Below are 15,248 nucleotides of genomic sequence, written 5' to 3'. Positions count from 1 at the left end.
GTATACAATGTATTTGGATCCACGATGCTATAATCAAAAATTAAAATATCAAAAAATTGCCACATCAGCTTTTGATTATTTATTTAAGAGATTGCTAACTTTAAAAATTTTTTAGTTTTGCTTATAGCATTGTGGATACTCTTAGGAGTTCCGTTAGGGGCATGTTAATGGTGTGCGATTGCAAGCATGGAGAACGCCCCAAATCAAGCAACGAAGTTATCAGTTCTCGACGACGTCGTATGCTTTTCTCCTGGGTTATCAATTCCCGACCATTGTTGGTCAAATTCTCACACTCCTCTTTTATCCAAATACTTTTGTAGTGATTAAAATTATATGATTACCGTTTTCATGTGTAAAGAAAAAAATGTACGAAGGTAATTAATTTTACACTATCAGAACACCAGTTCCTCCTTGATTGTTCCAACTTTGATTCCTGTTGTAGTTCCTAATTCTACATATGAATGAAGACAAAAAATGAAATGCATTCAGACAAAAGGAGGTGTGAAAATCTTTTTTTTTTTTTTTCTAGACGATAGGCATTTAGCTTAAGTTCCGCTAAGGAATTTTTGAGATTTTTGGACTTTTTCTTATTTTGACTTTATTTAAAAATTTCGCATTGGTTAGTTTTGCTCCTAATTTTTTAGGATTATTGATTCGTCTAGTCAAGACGAATCGAAAAAGTAAAAAATTATGACTTTTACTCAAATAAATTTCAAAGATAAAACTCAAAAAGCTGATCCACAAAAATTAGGCTCAAAATTGAGAACAAAAGTAATCGAAGACATTTACTACATAGAGAGCAATTTTCTAATATGCTACACATAAAATCAGCTCAATCGAATATTGAAAAGTGCTTGATCAATAGATCTAATATTCAGTTCAAAATTCGTAGTTCAAAATTGTGAATGAATTATTCAAGCACTTGTTTATATCCGATTAAGCTGATTTTTTTTTATACGAAAAGAACACGTTTTAACAAACGAATCGTTGGACTATAACAGAAAGGTAGCAGCATCATTTGATCTGTTGATTGTAATTACATACTTCATCAAAATTACATGGCAAGAGGAATTTACACAGACTAAACAACAAAGTAGCTGTAGTTCTAAAATAAACAACCATCAGATGAACAAACAGTACATGTAGTAGGAATCACTTGAAGGAAAACTTAAAAATGACAAACGACATGAAAATTAATTCTTCAAAGCTAAGAGCACAGCACACACATGGACACACAACAGTATAGTACCAGCAATGCTAATAGATTTAGTTTCTTCGCCCCTTCCTTTTCGACCTCCTTTGAGTTTTCTTTGCCCTTTCAAATATCTCAACAAACCGTTCATGATACCTCGTGGTCAGCATCTGCCCAATAACCAACCCAACTATCAGCCCACTCCCATACCCCATCATTATGACCATCCAATAGATACCCGTCGAAAACTCTAAACCATTGCCTTGCGAGTTGTGTGTCGGTGGTGGTGGGGGTGACGTTTCTGAATTATTGCATAACCTCGTCAGGGGGACACCACACAATCCCATATTCCCACCATATGAACTATTATCAAATGTATCGAATTGTTTACCTCGAGGTATGGGGCCTGTGAGATGGTTATGAGAGACGTCTAGAACTGAGAGGAAAGTGAGTTTGGTTAGCTGCTGCGGGATCTCTCCAGAGAGCCGGTTTCGAGATAGGTCCAACGATTCCAGGTCCATCAAATTTGAAAAGGATGACGGGATGATGCCAATGAGGTTGTTTTCGGAAACGTTTAGCGCTTGAAGTCCCCAAAGACTCCCAAGGGATTCTGGAATTTCACCATTGAATTTGTTGTCTGAAAGATCAATAACTACAAATACACTTTGGATCTTCTCATACAGCCTTTTTGTCCCTTTGCTAGATATTGTTATTGAATAGGTAAAATCCGTTACAAATGTATATCGTCCGTTCCCTCCAAATCGTGGATTCGTCACCATGTGCATATACGTTGAATTCCCTTTCCCGACCACTTTCATCTCATTCCAGTTCTGGAAGTACTCTGATGGCAATGTACCAGAGAAACTATTGTGAGAGAGGTCAATGATCCGCAGCTTCGGAAACTTCAAATCAGTTTTAGGATTCTCAATGCCACCATGGAATCTGTTAGATCGGAGAACAAGAACTTGTAACTCAAGAAGAGCTCCCAACCAAAAAGGAAAAGTGTCCTCGATCTGATTATCTCCCAAAACAAGAATTTCAAGCATTGTACAATTAGCCAATGAACGTGGTACCCGCCCATGCAATTGATTTTGACTCAAGTCAATCATCTTGATCCCCCTCATGGACATCTGCGGAACAGTACCTTGAAAATTGTTGTTACTCAAATTGAGTAGCAGCAGAGAATCACTAGTAGTACTAGCCAAGCACCGAGGAATGGCGCCGCTTAAGTGATTGTTAGACAAGTCAAGCGTAAAAAGAGCACTGTTTTGGCAGAATGATGGTGGGATGTCTCCGGTAAGTAAATTATCATTGACAACATAAGAAACGATAGATGGTGGTGGAAGTGGCAGTGGTCCTTGCAGCCTGTTAACGCTCAAGTCTAGGACTCGTAACGATATCCATGGAATGGCATTTGGATGCTGCTCAAATCCTGTAAGAAAGTTTCCTTGAAGGTTGATATCTCTCATTGTTTCTTTACTTATGTTCCACAACCATGTTGGTACTAGACCACGAATACCATTATTAGCCAAATCAAGGAGTTCTAATTCATCCTGGAACCGTAGGAAATCAGGAAACTCCTTCAAGTTGCATGAAGCCAATCCTACACTATTGAATTTTGGTAGAGTAGCGTTGATACGGTTTGTTTCGAGCACCGTCAATTTATTTTCGGACAGAATCAATACATAAAGGTTTTGGAGATTTTGAAAGATATCTAGATCGACTTTACCACTCAAAATGTTTGACAAAAGATCAAGAACTTCAAGATGCTTGAGTCGAGAGATTGAGCTCGGAAACATGCCGGATAGTTGATTGTTGAAAAGTTCAAGAATGGTTAATCTAGTGAGGTTCAAAAGCCAAGATGGGATCTCACCAAATAACTCATTCTCGTTGAGAACCAACGAAGATAGCTGGGTCATGTTAGCAAGAGACTGCGGTAATACATCACTTAGTTTCGTATTCCAAAGTAGTAGATTTGTGAGTTTTGATAGCTTTCCAAGGGGTCGTGCATCAAAAGTGCCGCCACCCAGTCCTAAGTGAGTGAGTTTTGATAAGTTTGCTATTGATGAAGGAACCTGTCCCCAAAAATTGCATCCAATAACATCCAGAAATGTGAGCTGGGCTAGATTGCCTAGCGAGCTTGGAAGCGTCCCATCTAAATTGGAGTTTCCTAACTCTAACGCGTTTAAGGAATCAAGATTCACAATTGAAGATGGAAGCAATCCGGAAAAATTTGTCCCCCAAATCAACAATTCCTCAAGTGGACTACCACTTGAAAATTCAGGAAGATAACCATACAGGTTTTCATTGGTTGACAGGCCTAAAATCCGTAGGTTTGGTAGATGAAAAATTCCAGTTGGGAATTCACCATAAAGCAAACAATTCCTAAGCTTAAGATGTGTTATAGAGGTCATATTCGATAAAGCACCTGGCACTGTAGAAGATACGTTCACCACATTGAGGTTTAGTACTTTTAGGTTGGTGAGGTTTTGAACTAGGTCTCTCAGACTGGGTTTTTCAAGTTTCAAAAGATATCTAGTAAAAATTGGGTCCAAATATGGGTCAAAATATCCAGACAGATCAAGGAAAGTCAATTGAGAAAGGGAGGAGATCTCCGAAGGGATCTGACCGGAAAAAGATGAATTGTGGAGGTTGAGACTCCTTAGTCTCGAAAGATTTCCAATTTTGGTCGGAATTTGAGAATGATTGAAGTGGTTGTCAGCAAGGTTCAACCTCCGAAGGTGAACAAGGGTGAAGAGGCTGCTGTTGGAGTTGATAGAACCATAGAGGAAGCTGCTACTGAGGTCGAGACCAATCACACGACCAGTATCATGGTCACACTCCACACCATCCCACGAGCAGCAATCGCTAGCATTTCCATCAAGCTTCCATGACTCAACCTTCGGATAAGCAGAAGGATTGCTGGAAGCAAACTTCTTGATGTGGAAGCTATGCTTGAACTGCAGCAAGGCTGAACTCTCATCTTCATGGCATAGTGGCTGCGTAGGAGAGTAAGAGTTAGTCAAAACATTAAAATTAAAGCCACAGAAGATCATCAGGAACATGTGAAGATACAAAGATGAATCCATCATGTGTATAAGTAGCTATCTTAGAGATACAAATCATGGATGAGAAAGCTAATGCCCATAATGTGCTTTTATACACTCCGAGTGCTCAAAATGCATCTAATAATGGACCCCTCCCCCTCCCCAGGAGTCTTTGGAGTTGCACCCTAGCTAACTGATAACCTTTGAAGTCAAGTCCACCCACTGAACTTGTTGGAAATAGATTTGTTTGGTTTTTTTTGCACAGAATAGATGGGCGCATCGATCTACATCTATCCAATCTTTGTGAATTTTCATTTTATATCAGTAGTAACTAAGGAAGTTTTACTTGTGAATAATACTAACGCGCAAGACGTAAGGATTTTTTTGAAAAGGTGGCGTGTCACATTGGAAACTGGAACGACACTTGATCCCCGGCTGGTTATTTTGGTGAATGTATGCGTTTAGTGAATTATTTTTTCTTAAATGATCTTGGTTTCTTTTATTAATTTGTTTTGACGGAATATTAATCTGCAATTCTGCTTGACCTCTTGGAGTTTACGTTATCAATTCGTTTGAACCGATGTGAAGATCTTATTTCTCTGATCATTTTATTCTAAAGGGTTATAGTTAATTTTTGACTCTAAATTTTTGACTCTAAGGCTCTCGTTAGTTAACCCTAAGAAATATTTGATTCTATGACTTTTTTAGGGCTGACTAACGAGAGCTTTAGAGTAAAAAATTAATTATGATTCTTTAGAATAAAATGATCAGAGAAATAAGATCTTCGCATCGGTTTAAACAGATTGAAAATTGGAACACTTAATTTTTAACCATATTTTTTAATATATAAACGGTTTATATATACATGGTTGAAAAATTAATTGCTCCAATTTTCAATTCGTTTGAGCCGATGTAAAGATCTTATTTCTCTGATTATTTTATTCTAAAGGGTCATAATTAATTTTTGACCCTAAGGCTCTCGTTAGTTAGCCCTAAGAGATATTTAATTCTACGACTTTCTTAGGGCTGACTAACGAGAGTTTTAGAGTCAAATTAATTATGATTCTTTAGGATAAAATGATCAGAGAAATAAGATCTTCGCACAAGTTTAAGCGGATTGAAAATTGAAGTACTTAATTTTTTAACCATATTTTTTAATATATAACAGTCTATACATGGTTGAAAAATTAATTGTTCCAATTTTTAATCTGTTTAAACAAGTGCGATGATCTTATTTTTCTGATCATTTTGTCCTGAAGAATCATAATTAATTTTTGACTAGAAGGCTCTTGTTAGTTAACCCTAAGAGATATTTGATTATACAATTTTCTTAGGGTTGACTAACGAGAGCTTTAGATTCAAAAATTAATTATGATTCTTTAGGATAAAATAATCAGAAAAATAAGATTTTCAAACTTGTTCAAATAAATAAAAAAATTGGAGCACTTAACTTTTTTTTTTTCCGTTTGGTTTTAGACGGAGGGGTGACGACATGTGTTGAATTGATGAGTATTTAGAAAGCTCAGGTACTTATATAAAATTTAAGAAAGGTCAGGTATTTATGTGTGATTTGTATGAAAGATCAGGTGCCTACATGAAATTTTCCCTATCAAATATTAAATTTCAAAAAAAATGTCATGTTAATCTTGTTATTATGCATCGTTTAATCAAATTAATTTCTCACTCTCTCTCTCTCTCTCTCTCTCTCTCTCTCTCTCTCTCTCTCTCTCTCTCTCTCTCTCTCTCTCTCTCTCTCTCTCTCTCTCTCACACACACACACACATGTGTGTATATATATTTCTAACGGGTACCAATGAAATCACGTTCTGATCACATTGAGCGGCTCGGATCATCAAAATTTGATTGGTAACTATGAGATGTTTTTATAGGTGTTTCCAAAACCGCCCCGTATATATATATATATTTGTAGGTATATAGCATAGTCAAGGTCTCCTCGGCGTGCTGTCATGTCCGGCATAATTTGAATATCTTGTCCTGTTACTTGACTTAATGCCTTCCATTGTTCTCGGACATGTTTGATGTTCATTTAGTGCATTAGCGAAACATAATTACATCTAATGGGAATGGGGACCAGTTAGAAAAACGCTCGTCACTTGAACTTCTAACGAAACGGTCAACACACGGCAAAAGACTTCTACAGAAGAGCCAAACATGATCGATTGATCGTGTTCTACTGGCAAGAAGCTCGAACGCAAAAATTAAGAGGTTCAGATCACACCATTCAAGACACATAAAAGGAGGAAAGAAAAATTCATAAAAAGTAGTAGTTCATACTTCTTATCTTTAGTAAAGAATTTTTCGTTTTTTCAGTAAAGGTGGTTCATACTTCTTATACAAACCTCGAGCAAAATTCACTCTTAAAAACCAAGTTGTAAAGATTGGGTGTCCAAGAACTTATATGCTCAACGCCAAACACATGATTAGCGACTTAGATATTGAAGGTGACTAGCTAGATGCTTCGCTTGCGTATCGGTATGCAATATTTTGCAAAGCCAATTTATGGGTTGCCTCCTTTGAGGCTGGTAAAAAACAACTTGAGTCCAAAACAAAAAATAAAAAATGCCAAGTATTTCAAATACATGTGGTTTAGGTTTTTTTTTTACAGAATAAATGGCCACATGTATGTACATCTATACAATCTTTCTGAATTTTGCATTTTATATCAGTTGAAACGAAGGATGTTTTACTTGTGAATAATAACGCGTAAGTAGGTAGGATATTTCTAAAAAGGTGGGGTGTCACGTTAAATATTGCTATAACACTTGTCAGACAATCCCTTAGGTACACAATAATTCAAACATAACACTAAACACAACCATTTTAATAATACTCGTACCATTTTGGCAAAAAAAAAAAAAAAGGGTTATCAAATATTAAATTTAAAAAATTGTCATGTTACGCTTGTTATTATGTACTCCCTCGTCCCCTTTTTAAAGTCCAGCATTCCATTTTGGGCTGTTCTTTAATAAGTGTCCATTTTGTAAAGTTAGTGGGTAAAAGTTGAAACAGTTTTCATTTTTTCCCTGAAAGTAGATTCCATTTCGAAAAATTAGTGAGTAAAAATGTAATAATGATGTCTCCATAAAGGATAAGTAAGAAAAGTAGAGGTAAAAGTTGATTTGAAAAGGTGTAATGATGATGTTTTCTTAATATGTTGGAGTTACGAAGCGGGACATTTAAAAAGGGACGGAGGGAGTATCTTTTGATCGAATTTCTTAAATATATATGTCTTCATTCATACATGTACATATAAATATATGCCTTGAGAATTTTTTGGGTGTGGCAGTACTTGTCAGCGATCTTAGCCATCCAAACGTGTTTTGGATGACCAAGATTTACTCCCTCTTTGTCCCCTAACCCGACTACTCTCTCTCCTCTTTTTCTCTCTCTATAATCTGATCGTCCAAAACAAGTTTGAACATTTAGGATCGCCGACGAGGTACCATATGTGTGGTATCTGCCTCGTACCCAAAATTTCTCAAATGGCTTGCATAAATATCAATATAATAACCGAGCTGTGTTTTTGAATTTTATATGCATACATAAATCTAATGGTCTGGAGTGGTTCCTTAAATCCAATAGTGAGGATCCTAGGGTCATTTTTGGGAAGATCAAAATCTCTCTCTCTCTCATGTTTTTTCCAAATTCGATTTCAAAATACTCTCTCTCTCTCTCTCTCTCTCTCTCTCTCTCTCTCTCTCTCTCTCTCTCTCTCTCTCTCTCATTTTTTTAAAAAATCAATACCAAACAGGAATTTCATAGGTAATATGAGGTTTCTAACCATTTAATGTTTGCAGAATGTGATTTTAAGGGTGCCCGCGAGAAATTACCAAAAAAAAAGGACCGAGAAGTGCTTGTTTTGACCAGTTTTTAATTGAACCGTTCATCAAATCTAAGCTAAAAACTACTTAGATCAAGTCCTTTCCGGTCTTTTTTTTTTTGCTAATTCTTGTAGGTACAGTAAAAATCACGTTCTAATCACATTGAGCGGCTCGGATCATTAAAATTTGATTGGAAACTATGAGGTATTTTTTTAGGTGTCTAATTAGTTGTCCCCAGAATCGCCCCGATGTATATGTGTGTATATATTACTAACGGGTACGCTTGAAATCACGTTGTGATCACATTGAGCGGCTCGGATGATCAAAATTTGATTGAAAATTATGAGATATTTTTTTAGATGTTTTTATAAGTGTTCCCGAAACTGTCCGGTATTTATATTTGTGGGTATATAGCATAGTCAAGGTCTCCTCGGCGTGCCTGTCATGTCCGGCAAAATTTGAATATCTTGTCCTGTTACTTGACTTAATGCCTTCCATTGGCTCTCGGACATGTTTGATGTTCATTTTGTGGACTTCAGTGCATTAGCGAAACATAATTACATCTAATGGGAATGGGGACCAGTTAGAAAAACGTTCTTGTCACTTCAACTTCTAACGAAACGGTCAACACACGGCAAAAGACTTCTACAAAAGAGCCAAACATGATCGATTGATCGTGTTCTACTGGCAAGAAGCTCTAACATAAAAATTAAGAGGTTCAGATCACACCATTCAAGACACATAAAAGGAGGAAAGAAAAAAAAATTTTACCACCGATTTTATTGCCGGCGGTATTATTACCAGCGGTTTTCTAATGCCGCTTTTGTTTTTCCGACAATTGTGTTCCTGACGAATTTTGAACTATTTCCGGCGGTTTTGAGTATTACCGGCGGTTTTGGGACTATTAACGGCAGTTTTCTCATGCCGCTAATGCTTAAATTTGGCGTAGTGATCATACGTGTCAAAGAATTTTTGGTACGACTCATTGTGGTAAGATAATGCTAATTTATGGTATTGTCATAACATTTGTGGGTATCATTATTTAATTTGTGATATTGTACACATATATTTGGTTGGGGTACAAGTATTATGGTTTCTGGTATGAATAATTATGGCTACATAATAACAATATTTTTTTGACTATGGATAACCTGCTAATGACCTGTTCAATAGGTAAATTTTAAAGTAGAAGTCGTAACTAGCATAAAAAATATGCATTAGAAAACCAAAAATTGTCATAATGAAAATCACAAATTGTCATAATTTAGACATATGGTATACCCTGTGTACCATAACTTTGTCCCTCTTTCTATATCAACATTTTCCAACAACTGGACTTATATATAGGCAATTAAGTGTCCTTTCCAAAAAGACACAAACCAAATGTAACGGTCACCTTAGCAGTCAACTCCTCCACAATGGTCTAAAACTGAAACCATTCAAATGGTGCAACAATTCAAACATTAGTAAAATATCAATAGAAGCCACCGATTCACATGTACTGAAATAACCTGGGAAAGTATGCAAATCCATCTGATCTCGTCAAAGATTTGATACATGCATTACAACAATATCTCCATGGATATTAATGGAGTAATGCAACAATTAGATAAAATTAAATCTAATTACTACTTCATAGATGATAAGTCTCGAAACCATGTGAACCTACTGCCAGTCATGACTTGGTTCGGTGGGGCCATGTAAAAACAAATTTTACTAAGTCACAAACTGAGCCCGTTCTATCCGTTTACCCCAACCGATGCCACACTAACAAAGGAGGCCTATCAAATACATCAGTAATGTGCAAATTTGAAATGCATACAATACGAAGATTTCCTAATCCATTAGGTACATTAGGTACTGATCAAATGCAAACTGACTAATCATGCTCTTTGCAATTCCCATCAATACGATAATCAAGAAAACAAATTCATAGGAAAAGAAAAACGTACCCGTTTCCGCATTAGTTTTGTCGTGATATAATAATTCAATTTATCACACCCATTTCTGATGCAATAACAAATCCAAATCAAAGATTGAAAACTCACAGCATTCTCCAAACACATATCCGTCTTCGTCTAAAGAACCCATAACGTTATCAATCCACTTTCATCTTCCCGTTGGTATCGTCTTAAGAATGTTGGTGCAAAAGTCGTTGTAGTTTGAAGAAAGTGGATAAACAGAGATGCTTCAAGTCACGTTACTATGTCATTGTTCTTAAGATGATATTCGCCCCCACCAATTCGAGAAAATTCGGTGTGCACCGGGTTACAACGAAGCCGTTTCCAAGATAAAATGAAGCTCAGTCTCCAACTGTTGTCTAACTGCGTTATGCATAAACGAAGAAAGACCTGAATACCTTTGGATTTTGCAAGCCCCTCAAGTATAATCGTAGGAGATAATTCTAGAAACAACAATCAGAATGATTCTGATTATCTCCTCTCCAACTGGTAGAACCCCTTGCCCTTATATAGGCACGGATCATGACTGTTAGCCAAAGATCACATCTCTTGATTAATCGCAACAGTCATATCTATTCATAATAGCCATGTCTATTCATTTAACTTGAATAGACACATCTTTTAAATCCAATAACCATGTACATTCATATAACCTGAATAGACACACTTTTTGGATTAAAACCGTTCACCTATATTTACATTTAATATCCATTAAATATTTTGAAAATGTTCCAACAGGATTCACTCAAGAAGTCCAAATCCTAATGAGAAGTCCAAACTCTAATGAGAGAGCAAGGCTATATTTATAGCCACAGATTGCTTCCTAAAGCTAGAATCTTTACCAGATTATGTTTCCTTTGCATATAGAGTCCAAAACCAAAAAGGAAACTCCAAAATCAATTTTTAGGAAGTCCAAAATATAACCAAAATCAACTAAATCGCGCAGATTCGCGCTCGTTGGTTCGGACCACCACATACCGTGGTTCGGATAGAGATTCTAGAATGCACTGCCCCATCGCCGTGGTCCAGACCACGGTATGTGCTTGTCCGGACAGAAAAAATAGATTGCTCCAGAAATGCATACCAAGTGTTGATCCCAACCACCAAGGCCTTGGTCCAGACTAACCAAGCTACAAACTCCCAAAATCGACCTGAAAATCAACAACGGGATGCATGAAACTATGTATTTTGTCAATGAAATTGCCAACACAAAGAACTCGGCGTTTTGGGGCTCACAGAAGATTTAAGGGTAGGTCATTTTCATCAAATTAAATGAAAATATTTTTCTCATTTTTTATACAACCAAATACCGAAAAATAGGTAAAACATTTTACGCCCAAACAAACGGAAACCTTATCAGTTATTTTTTATCTGTTGATGTAATATTCTGTTACTTCTAATGAAATATTACTTTCTTAATTTCCTGATCAAGAAGATTTTTATTTTATTTTTATCAGTGGACCGTAGTTTGTTTCATCCTAGTCGAATAATTACGTCCAAGATTACCATGTTGGGGGACGGGATGCCGGAGGTGAAAGCGATGTCGAATGCACCATTTCCCGCCTAGATGCATACCTTGAGAACATTGGACCAATGCTTATCAAATTAGATCATTTCCTTTTGACTTGTGAATTTCAAAAGTCTCCCGTAATTAGAGGTGTTTGTACCGCCTTAGTTGTATCTTTGTAGTCTGTAATTTGTAACTGTGAGTTTCTGAATATCATCTAGTGGCGTATGCTGACACGGAGTTCAGAGCATATTTTTTGGTGTTGCAAGCGAATTGCACATGTGCAATTCTGATGAAAGGAAATGCGCGAGTGTTTCAGCGAAATTGATTATATCAATGATCTATCTGGGTTGCAAGATATTAGTGTTGGTTCTTTGTGTCGACGTACTGATGGCACGATTGAATCAAGAATTTCATCTTATATTTAGAACAATGGACCCCTCCCCTGGAGTCTTTGGAGTTGTTCCATTACCCTCTTTCTAGTCAAGTCCACCCACTGAACTAGTGGTGGGAGTAAATTGAAAGCATATTATTGTGTCGCGGTAGTGTGCAGAACACCAGGGCTCGAAGATAATGGAAATCATGTTCCACAAGTGAACATAATCTAGGCCGCGTGTTGAAACACGCATTGATTGCAAAAAGGGGGGAAAAAATATATCTTGCAAGGAGTGGGAAAATAATCTGGGCCGCGTGTTTCATTACCTATTGATTGCATTGAACTATTGAAGTGCTCAAAACGACTGTGAAATACAATTTGATCAAAAGGCAATTTTAGCGATATAATGCTGCTTCGAAACATCCACTAGATTCACTTTTCTTTTGTTCTGTGTCTACTTTTTTCATGTGCTTGCCTTATGATTTCCTCCTCCAACTTTGAAATTTGAATCCACTTTAAACCTCATCAGTTATTTCTGTTGACTGTAGTTTAGAGGTAAGGTCCCTGACTTCTGAAATTCAAATTTCGAAAGGAAATGATCTAATGTTCTCGGTATGCATCTAGGCGGGAAATTGTGCATCGCTTTGACCTCCGGCATCCTGTCCCCCAATGATGTAGAACATGTGGAGGCCCAATTCCATGATCAGCTAGACCGAGCTAAGCCCCGAAAGTCTAAACGGTGTTTAATTTCAGATTACCCAAATCGGTTAAATTCGGACGAGCTCAGAATAGGCCCAAACTTGGTGGGCTGACTTATTTTCGCGCTCCAGTCGATACTCATGAACCCTAAAGGTTGATGATGAATGGTGTTTTTCGGCCCGATTCATTCGTTTAGGCTTTCTATTGCGTTATTTTGCCGTTTTAGGAAAGATTTGTTTCTTTAATAACTCTTAGATCGTAATTCCTTTTAAGTTGATTCTTTTTGGGAAAGTCTTGTTTTTCTTTCCCGTTTTCAATTTTAGGAAAAGCCCCAAATTCTGGAACTTTTTAATTTCCAAGTTTATTTTTAGGGTTTCTAGAGTTTCGGCCTATATGAAGGTTTGTAACTTAGGGTTTATGCAGCTTTTGATTAATAATATTACAGAGATTTTCTCTTTCTTTCTTGTGCGCAAGATTTGCTCGTTGCGACGAGTTGTTTATCTCGTTTGGATTAGTACGCTAACTAATCTCTTCGTGAATTCCGCTGCGTCACCCAAATTTGGTAATCTTGGACGTAATTGGAGGCGTTTGTACCGCTCTAGTTGCATCATTGTAGTCTGTAATCTGTAACCGCCAGTTTCGGAACATATCATTTAGTGGTGTATGTAAACACAGAGTTTGGAGCATATGTATTTTTTTGGTGCTGCAGTTCAAGCGTAGTTTTGTCTTCAGTGATTCATCTAGGTTGCGGGATATTAGCGTCGGTTCTTTCTGATCATCCAACTGATCGCACAACTAAGGTTGTGTTTAGATCAAGAATTTGGAAGGATCAAGAGTTTCCTCGTAAATTTAGAGCAACGTGGTGGATCGATTTTGGAAATTGAATTCTGATGACTATTGCTATGATATTCAGTTTGGTACAGATCTCCATCTCCCACAGGCAAGTGGGGTTTTTGGGTTTGAAGGCATGAGCACCCTAGTCCCCAACCCAAGAGCAGCTACTCCTGTCGATTTTTTTAAAACAAAAAAGGGTTTCGTCAACTAAATCAAACAGATATGACATTCATATGTGGGAAAGTTTCTATCTGAGTGATATTTTTTAGATTAATCATTCGTCTCGATAAGAGGAGTTTAAAAAGTATAAAATTAACTGAAAGAAAAAAAAAGTTTACTTCACACGAAAAAATATCAAACAGCTGTTTTGTTTGTCTAAAATGCCATCTTAATTGAATTTTTTGACATTAGTCCATGTTTTTATACTTTTCTAATTTATCTCGTTAAGACGAACAATTAACCCCATAAATTACGACGAAAAGCTAAACAAAATGTTCCAAAAATAAAAAAATGTCAAAATAAATTTCAAACTTTAAAAGTTTACAAGAATGGAGCCACAATTATCAGTCTCCAACGACATCGTATTCTTTTCTCCGGGGTAGTACATTTTTTCTGACATCACGATTGAGACGACTGACGAGTTTAGCTCCATTAACGTATAAACACCTCTCTCTCTCTCTCTCTCTCTCTCTCTCTCTCTCTCACAGAACCGTTAACCATAAACAAAACCCAAAATAGGAAGTTGAAATTATTATTTCTTGGTGTAGACATGTAAAATTTACTGCCAATCACAAGTTGTCATGTGTTGCGAGATCTAGTAAATAGGGCACGGTAAATGGCCAATCAAATGTTGCCATGTGTCTCGAGGTCAAAAGTCAAGATGATGCGTATAAGCCAATCAAATGATGTCACGTGTCAAAATGATGCAGTTATTATTTTTATTAAGCTCGGCCAATCAAATTAAGCCACTTGGTAAAATAATAATTGTGTTTTTCTTCACAAATAATTATCTTTCTTAAAATAAAAGAAAGAAGGATAATTATTGAATTTTAATTATTTTTTTTACATTAAATAAAGAAATAATTAAAGGGATATAAATATGAAAGAAGCAGAGATTGGTCATGACTCTTCATCCTACATCTCTATAAATAGATGTGCTCTCCTCTCATATTTTTCCATCTGCACATTGAAGCACACAAGCTTCAGAGCTCTGAAGATCAAAGCCCTCAAGCCTTTCAGAAGTCTTCAAGTCTGCATCCGACAAGAAGGCTCTTCAAATCAAAGCTTCAAAGCTCCGAAGAATATTCAAGTCAAGTCCACATCAAATAAGATGGTTCTTCAAATCAAAGCTTCAAAGCCCTGAAAAACGCTCAAGTCAAATCTCCATCATCAAATCCAAACTCCAGAACTCTGAAGATTAAAGCCTCCACACCCTTCAGAATTCACATTCATCCATCACACACAAACTTCTAGAGTTCTGAAGATCAAAGTTGCGAAGGCCCTTCAGAATCTTTCAAGTCCACATCAAGCCCGACGCTCTTGAGTTCAAAGCATCCAAACCTTGAAGAACGTTCAAGCCAAGTCCACCAATTTTCAGTCTCCTTCAACCAAATTGAAGAAGATCTCAAATACCGATTTGAGACCAAGCTCTAAAGCTCTCAAATCAACATCTGCAAATCCACATCTTCTTTAACCAAATCGAAGAAGATCTCAAATACTAACTTAAGAAGAAGCTCCAAAACACTCAAGTCAATATCCACAAATCCATCACCTTTTTCACCTAAATTGGA

At 36.7% G+C, this 15,248-nt stretch overlaps 1 protein-coding gene across 1 annotated transcript; it reads right to left on the bottom strand.

Moving 5' to 3' along the window:
- Nucleotides 1-990: 990 nt before the first annotated feature.
- On the bottom strand, nucleotides 991-3,741 carry LOC131322883 (receptor-like protein 7). Its single transcript, XM_058354438.1, has one exon. The coding sequence runs from the start codon at nucleotides 3,604-3,606 to the stop codon at nucleotides 1,267-1,269; it is 2,340 nt and encodes a 779-aa protein (XP_058210421.1). The 5' UTR covers nucleotides 3,607-3,741; the 3' UTR covers nucleotides 991-1,266.
- Between the last annotated feature and the right edge of the window lie 11,507 nt (nucleotides 3,742-15,248).

This window comes from Rhododendron vialii, chromosome 4a (assembly GCF_030253575.1).
Source record: "Rhododendron vialii isolate Sample 1 chromosome 4a, ASM3025357v1".
NCBI classification, from domain to species: Eukaryota; Viridiplantae; Streptophyta; class Magnoliopsida; order Ericales; family Ericaceae; genus Rhododendron; species Rhododendron vialii.
Note: the sequence above shows the minus strand (reverse complement) of the source record. Positions and strands in the feature narration are given on the sequence as shown.